The sequence below is a fragment of the Mytilus trossulus genome, chromosome 2 (assembly GCF_036588685.1).
Source record: "Mytilus trossulus isolate FHL-02 chromosome 2, PNRI_Mtr1.1.1.hap1, whole genome shotgun sequence".
Lineage (NCBI taxonomy): Eukaryota > Metazoa > Mollusca > Bivalvia > Mytilida > Mytilidae > Mytilus > Mytilus trossulus.
Window position 1 is genome coordinate 29862753 of NC_086374.1, and position 8666 is coordinate 29871418.

The window sequence follows — 8666 nt, forward strand, 5'->3', positions numbered from 1 at the left end:
CAGTTCACTATCTGAAAATAACTCTTTGTAAATTAAAGAGGTATATGTCTAAAAAAACTAATTCATCTTAATTTAAACTTTGCTTAAGGGGGTTTATGAATTATTCTTTTATTTACTTATGACCGGGGACTGTATGTCAGATTAAGAAGCGGTTATTTTTCAATTTGAACTACCTTCCTGCAAAAACAACCAAACTGAAAATGGAACATGATCGTTGTATGAAAACCAACTCTTAATATGTTGACTGAACAAACACAAATAATGATGCGACAAGAATAAAGGAAACATACATAGAGGGCAGAGTCTTTAGATAAAAATATTTCTCTAATTCTATGTAAATGTATCCCTTTCCGAACCCATTGTATAAAAAAAATTAATCAACGTGTGGTTGCCGTTGATCTCAGAAGATCATTGGATGATTTTAAGGGTCATGACCTTTTTAGCTAACAGGAATGAATCAAATTACTATAACAGGTGTTAATGAAATTGACATCTTCGTGCAATGTGAAAGGTACTCGAAGGGGATTTTCGGTTAACAAAAAAAAGAAAATGTATGTTTTAATCATTAGAGAAACAAATTCTTACATAGTTACTCGTGAATTATCGGATTTATCCAATCTCGATAGTTAAATTATAAATTTTAATTGATAATTTAACTATCTCGATTGGATAAATCCGATAATCCACTGGTACCAATGTAAGAATCTATATGTATACCATTCGTGCAGAACAGTAATTAATAAGAAGATGATTATTGTTCTGACCAGACCAGATGGATAGTTTTTATGTAAGGTAATGTGAATTGGGTGAAGTACTTGCTCATCATGATAGTGAAGATTCGAAAAACTCGACATAGATGCCAGACTTTAAACAAAATGGCTAAGCACACATTTACTACATAAAATACTCATCAGTGACGTTATAATTAAAAGTTAAAAATGACAAATAAATTACGAAGTTTACGATATTCATAAAGATGAAGGGCTTGGGTATGACTACTTCAGAAACTATTCAAGGATAAGAAAAGGAGTCCGCAGTATTATATTCGATAACACATTAGAACTGTTAAGTGAGAAGTCAATAACTCTAATCAAATATGTATTGTTATAAAACTATAGAAACGAACAAGCAGAGTTTACTTGAGGAAATTGGAATAGGATTAGAAGCTGTCAAACTATTATTTATATGCTAAGTGTCGAATTGAATCAAATAGGAAGCATTTTATTTCAATGACTTTTATATTCACGGTTATGGATAATACAAAGGCCTGTTTGTCTTTTCATTTATTACTTTTATTCATTTTATAAATTTATAAGTTTTATTCAAAATATTAAATCAAATTACTATCATTAAGGTATAACTATCATGTGTTATTGTAAGCGTCGTTTCAAGCATCCAGTTCCGTGTTTGCCTGAACCTATTCCGGCAGTGCTGTCTTTCCTTTTTAATGATATGATTTTTTAATACTTTTAACAGAAATTTTCAGTCCATCAACTGATTGGTTTTGTCCAATGGTTAAAATTCAAAAGATTTATAAAAAATGATAATCTTTGAAAGGAAATATAGGATAACATGGATTTATTTTCTCTTTTGAAATATTAAACATTTTGTTACGCCGGTATTTTTATAGTTTACCATACGGTATTTTTTTATTTGTTATTGTCGATGGCCGTACGTATACTTATCTGTAGTTATTTACATCTGATCTTTTGGTCTATGGTGAAAAGTTGTCTAATTGGCAATCATACAATATCTTTTTTTAGATGAACATTGTATTATTATTCAATCCATGTTGGAAACATATACCATCGAATTCGCATTAAAAATAGTTGATTTTTATCGAAAAACCATAATAGTTAAGAGACTGAGGTAAAAACATGAGTGTTATTGATGAATGGCTGGTTTAGATTTCATTTTGCTATATCGTTTAAATTCTGCTGTTGGTAATCGTGAGCCCAAATAAGCATACACTGTCTTTTAGGTTCCGTGCTCGGACATCATATTATTTTAGATACTTCATTCAGATTTTTTTAGTTTAGAAACTGAGTATTGCTGTCTCTCATTAAATAACATTTTTTTTTTAGTAAAAATGCTTATTTTTGAAATGAAATATATGCAAACTTTCCTTTGGCGTTCCCTATTAAAAAGTTGAAAACCCGTAATAGTTATGAAAAAAGTAAAATCACAAAAATACTGAACTCCGAGGAAAATTCTAAACAGAAAGTCCCTAATCAAATGGCAAAATCAAATGATAGAACACATCAAACGAAAGGACAACAACTGTCATAATCCCTGACTTCGTACAGGCGTTTTTCAAATGCAGAAAATGGTGGATTGAACCTGGTTTTATAGCGCTAACCCACTCACTTGTATTACAGTTGCATCAAATTCCGTTTGTTTTAGTGTTACTGATGAATGACCTATACACATATATTGTGCTTTATCGTTTAAATTCTAATTCTAATTATCGTGAGCCAACATGCAAAACATGAGCATCCACGGTCTTTTAAATTCCATGCTTGGACATCGATATGATTGTAGGTACTTGAAACAGTAATTTCTAGTTCAGAAACTGAATAGTGTTGTCCTACGTTGAATTAAAAATAATGAAAAGCAAAAAATGATCTTTGAAAGGAAATATATGAAAACTTTCCTTAATGATTGCAATGTACGGCATAGTACAATTTTTAAATGTTTATAAATAAACATTTACACTGCATGCGTTGTTTGTATTCAATTTTCCCTGCTTCCAATCAAACAAACAAATCTGATAATTCCATACATAATTATTTGATTTTCGATATATTTTCATTTTTAAAATAAGAAATTTCAATTGATCAGGTGGGAAATAGTACTTATCGTGACATTATATACTGACACGGAAGAGTGATCTCAAACAATCACGGGAAATCCCAGTTTTAATGAATAGGTTGTAAATTTCTTTTATAAACAGTAAAAATTGATATAAATTTATAACAATTCTCAAAATATTTATAGCATGAAATGGGAGCATTGTTAATGGACCTGACTGCTTCGTCGGCTTTCATTATCCTTTTGACAGGTAAACTGTTTTATGAACACTACATCTTTTATTACGAAAAAAGAAGCTGTCTACGAAGTGAACAAGTGAAATAAGCAAGCAAATACTTTTCTGTAATTCATTATTTATTAAACATGTAGCATACAATCAGCGTGTTTTATAATACCAAAATAGACAATACTTGTTCAATCATTATTTTTTTAATTACCCGTATCGATTTCTGGTGGTGGTATTTTTTATCGATATGTAATTGCAAAATTCTGTCATTGTTTTATTTGTTTAAATTTTGGCTCTACGTTTACAAGAAGAATTCTTTGATTTTGACGACTTGATGTAAAATCAAAAACTTTAAAACTGAAAATGAAATGAAATTACTATCCAACAGAGAAATACTCCCGTATATATAGAGTATGCAACTATCATCAAATACTAGTCTAGTATATGTCACCATATGGCATTCCATAAGGAGCAAACAAAACTCTTATCATATACTAACTATAAATGTTTCTGAAATGACAGATCAAGCTCAACTGATTGATTAATGTAAAAAAATATATAACATAATTATGAAAGACAGCTACCGTCAACCACCATTAATATGCAGACTCCTGGATTGGACTAGATATATAAGAATACGTATTTTGTTACTTTTAAATTTATTGATAACAAAATCAATAATCCAAGATTTTATGACAATGTCAAACCAACTTTGTGTATCTATGAAATTATTTAAGTTTTGTGTAATTTGTGGTAATGAAATTTCTGACTAATAACATTCCAGTGATATATAGGTTGTGTCATTAAAATCCATAACGTCATAACAGACAACGGAAGAGCGAACAAGTATAAAATCCATAACGTCACAACAGACAACGGAAGAGCGAACAAGTATAAAATCCATAACGTCACAACAGACAACGGAAGAGCGAACAAGTATAAAATCCATAACGTCACAACAGACAATTGAGTATAAACACTGTTTAAGGTTCAAAAAGACCATCACAGTCCATAACAGGAACATCATCCACTTTGTCTTACGGTTTTCTTTTATTTCCCGTGTGAAATTGAAATAACTATATCCAGGAAAGGACTGTTATCGCTGTTTATATTTTATCTAAATAAGTAACTTCCCTTTGGTAAATTTCGACAGTATATTAGAGAATTAATCCCTTGTCATTTGGTCCAAACACCATCAAGTTAACAGTAAGTTGTGTTGATATACATCACTATAATAGAATTCAGGAATATAGGAATACCGTTAAAACATAAATTTTACTTTCATTTTTACAGCCAGTGCGATTAGTTCAGAGCAAATATGTATAGACAAAAATAAAACTGTAGATACCTGTCAGCAACAAGGAGTCAACATCAGCTGTCCACCTGGTACTGTAATATATCGACCAAATATAAAAGCAGCGAGTGAACCATGTAACAAAAATCCATCTTGTAAAGAAAACACGGTAGACCTTCTAGTTGATACTTCAGACTGTTACTGGAAGCAACGTTGTAAGATAAGATTCCCAACAACGCCATTATTAAAATGTTTTGTCGAAGTTGAATCTCTTTACATCCGCAATTGGCAGTGTGTTAATATGACAAGTAAGTAAAAGTCATAAACATTTACTTATCTTATCAAAAAGTGATAAAATTTAATTTTAAAAAATCCATCATGATCAATATTTTAACAAATGTTTAAAGTTTCATTTGGTTCATTTCTCTACTCACTGTTTAATCTTAATGATGTTCAAACTTTTACAATACAATCATTAAGATGTATTAAAACACATTAAGTGGTATATCTTTTGGATTGTATAATTGTCACGTTAATGTCTTCTTATCTTTAAAATCAAAATTGTGATTGTTCCAAAATTAGAATTACAACTCAGTTAAAATTTGTCTTGAATGGAAATTTTTAGCTCTCTAAGTTATGTATACATTTTGGTCAAGGGGGTACTCGGTGAAGGTTATTTAGGAATCATTATTGTTTGCACGGAAATGCTATCATTTGTTTTTGCTGTAAAAAAAAATCTTATACGTTTCAGAAAGTCCCCAAACATATATAGGACAAATATGTGACAGTGAAATAGACCTAGGTTCAAATATCAAACAAGGAATTATACGAAGTCATGACAACATTCCATGGCTTTATGGCAAAGATTCATTTACGAAATATATAGACACAACGTTAATAGCTCGGTGTACCAAAACCATCTACTTAAAACCGGTGGCAGATGAACGATTTCTAGTGTCTGTTGACATGATGAATATAGATGAAGACAATGACCATTTTAGTATTAATGGAGTAAATGTATCAAACAACAGTTACCATAGTGAATTTTCTGCTGCAGATAGGAAGATCGTGTTTAGCTTTAACTCAGATCCTGCTACAACAAAAGGAGGATCTGGCTTTCTTATATGCTTCAAACGTAAGGTGTAAAACTAAAAAATAATTATTTCGAAAAGTTAAATGTATTAATCTGAGATAATCTCTTTCTCCTTCCAATGAAAGTTCAAATGTATTTTAAGATAGATATAGAGATGTGGCACCTTTATCAAGGACAGTCTATACCAGCTAGTATAGAATATAGACTGTCCTTGAATTTCTTAAGGAAAAATACATTTATCGTTGTGGTTTCTATGCCCCACCTACGATAGTAGAGGGGCATTATGTTTTCTGGTCTGAGCGTCCGTTCGTTCATTCGTTCGTTTGTTCGTTCGTTCGTTCGTTCGTTCGTCTATTCCGCTTCAAGTTAAAGTTTTTGGTAAAGGTAGTTTTTGATGAAGCAGCAGTCCAATCAACCTGAAACTTAATACACATGTTCCTTATGATATCATCTATCTCATTTTAAAGCCAAACTAGACTTTTGACCCCAATTTCATGGTCCACTGAACATAGAAAATCGAAGTGCCAGTTTCAGGTTAAATTGTTGGTCATGGTAGTTTTTGATGAAGTTAGAGTCCAATCAACTTGAGACTTAGTACACACGGTTCCCTATGGTATCATCTCTCTACTTTTAATGCCAAATTATATTTTTTATCTAATTTTACGGTCCATTGAACTTGGAAAATGATAGTGCAGGTGGGGCATTCGTGTACTTAAGACACATTCTTGATTTTTTTTAAACTGATCATAAAACTATATTTCAAAAAATAAATGTGATTTTCTGAGCACGAAAATGTATGAATGTTATCAGTTATATCTTTATGTCATTGATGTTGCTGGATTTTCCCTTAAAATTTGTGTGGCTTCGGATTTTATTTATTTGGGGTGGATAGCAGGTCCTAAAGAGTCTGATGAATGTATGCGCAAACTTTCCAGACTGTGGACATTTAGAGCTTTTATTATTGATTTAGAGTGGTGGTGTGGGAGAGGTAGTCTGGTTGCTGTCTCAGTAGCGTTTTTCACTTAATAATGTGTTATCTTATGACCTATATATCCCTGTTTTTATTTTAACATTTTTCAGTATGACTTTATCTGCACAATCATGACAATCTAATTGATAGACATATATTGTCTACATTTACTATATCTTTTTATGTGATTAATCTGATAATTTCAGGATTGAATGATGGAGAGAGAGGAGCAAACACTATGTCGGCATGTGATGGACTAATATCAACAGCTAACCATGCTAACCAACCAGTTGATATGATTACAACGACGCGTAAGTTAGATAACTCGTAGAATAGAAGGTCAGAGACAAAACCATAGAACAAAAAAGACCAAGCATGGAATCATTTGAATACATATATTATAACTGATGTGAATAAACTCATCATAGATACCCGGACTAAATTTTGTATATCCGCCTGCACCAGACGCGCGTTTCGGCTACAAAAGACTTATGATTTAGAGGAGTTTCATGTCTGAATTTTACAAATCATTCATCAATGACTATCAATTTCGATTATCGCATACTTTATAGACATATGTATTATACATCTGTGCAGAGCATGCTCTTTATGCTTATCTCAATGGTCAAGTACATTTTCCCACCTTAAAAAATCGATGTCAAGTTTTGATGATTCCATATAATAAGGGGATACGTGTCTTTCTCACAATATCATAGATATGGTCCTTTCTTAAACCATTTACTAGTAATTATTTGACTCCCTCCTAAAGTTTTCTCTTTTGAGTCTTTTATTAAATATATATGTATGGTTCTACCTTCAAATTTTTACAACGGGAGTTTATATAATTTACTCTTAGAAAGTTACGATTCTATCTGGATTTATTTCGTTTTAGATGACTTTTGTCTGAAGAAAAAAAGAATATCCAAACTTGGTGGAGACGACGACCCAGATGAAGCCTGTAAACAAATGATGTCTCTATATCATATTTCTACACAAATGCCTGTTTCATATACACAACTATCAACTCAAGCCCCAGTCATCTCAGATGAATTTTGTATAAAGTGCTTGAAGAGACAAAGGCTTGGAAAGAAATGCAAAAAGAAATGCTGTAAAGGAAAAGTTGTACCAACTAAATGTCCCAAACCTAAAAGGAAAGGGTGTAACCTACGTGGAAAACGATTAGACAAGTTATGCAAGAAATGTTCAAATGCAACAAGATGTAAAAAGAAGTTTATAAAAAGATGCAATAAGTGTTGTCGCAGTCAGAAAGATAATCTGTCTAAATGCAAGAAGAAGACAAATAAAAGAAGAAAGGGGAAAAAGAGGGTTAAAGGAAAGGAAAAAAAGCGTCTAAGTAAAAAGGATAAAAAGAAAACAAATCCATAAAACTTTAGAACCTGTTTCATTTATATTGAATTTATATTAATCCTCAAAATGTAGATATAAAATAAATTTATTCAGCTTCCTTTATGCTGGCCCCTAAACAAATATATACTAGTTCAGTGATAATGAACGCCATACTAATTTCAAAATTGTACAAAAGAAACTAAAATTAAAATAATACAAGACTAACACAGGCCAGAGGCTCCTGACTTATGTCTATTTTGTTCACACATCGTTGTAAATATAACGGAATTTGATGCGACTGTCATACAAGTGAGAGGTTTAGTGCTGTAAAACAAGGTTCAATCTACCATTTTCTCGTGTGAGAATGCCTGTACCAAGATAAAAATATGACAGTTGTTGTCCATTCGTTTGATGTGAGGCTTTTCGTATTGAATTTCTCTCGGAGTTCAGTATTTTTGGTGATTTTCCTATTTAGTAGATATTCATACGTTAAAATGAATAAATTGATAACATGATTTAGTGCAATTATTTTATTGTTTTATTTTTTTTAGCGCAAATGAAACCTACAGTTTCCAAAATGAAGTGGCGCAGTAAGAGCAAATAGATGTCGGCCTAAGTGTCCGATCTCAGAAACTTTGACGTATATAGTTCACAATCAAATGAATATATGATATTAATTAACTAAAGGGGCACTAGCTACGAGATATATAAAAAATCTTTAGTAAGATTAGTTTTGTTCAATCAATAATTAAAGTGAAATAGTGAAATAATAATTCGCTTTTAGCAGCCAAAATGTTTTAATTTTGTCAAATTAAGCGATGAAACATTGATAATTACTGTTTCACTTGCAAGTGAATTAGCCGACCTCGTTAAATCCGTATTCATGTTAACTTTAATTTAACCCCTCGCTAGAGATTGACAACGC

At 31.4% G+C, this 8666-nt stretch overlaps 1 protein-coding gene across 1 annotated transcript; it reads left to right on the forward strand.

Moving 5' to 3' along the window:
• Window positions 1-2905: 2905 nt before the first annotated feature.
• On the forward strand, window positions 2906-8153 carry LOC134706952 (uncharacterized). Its single transcript, XM_063566338.1, has 5 exons — window positions 2906-3061; window positions 4331-4639; window positions 5083-5466; window positions 6601-6705; window positions 7287-8153. The coding sequence occupies exons 1-5, from the start codon at window positions 3004-3006 to the stop codon at window positions 7778-7780; spliced, it is 1350 nt and encodes a 449-aa protein (XP_063422408.1). The 5' UTR covers window positions 2906-3003; the 3' UTR covers window positions 7781-8153.
• Window positions 8154-8666: the final 513 nt, after the last annotated feature.

Excerpts from the sequence above, each read along its gene's own strand:
- LOC134706952 (XM_063566338.1), top strand. The coding sequence starts at position 3,004 with ATGGGAGCATTGTTAATGGACCTGACTGCTTCGTCGGCTTTCATTATC. Across the intron at positions 3,062-4,330 it reads TTTCATTATCCTTTTGACAG|CCAGTGCGATTAGTTCAGAG; the intron begins GTAAACTGTTTT and ends TCATTTTTACAG. Across the intron at positions 5,467-6,600 it reads CTTTCTTATATGCTTCAAAC|GATTGAATGATGGAGAGAGA; the intron begins GTAAGGTGTAAA and ends TGATAATTTCAG.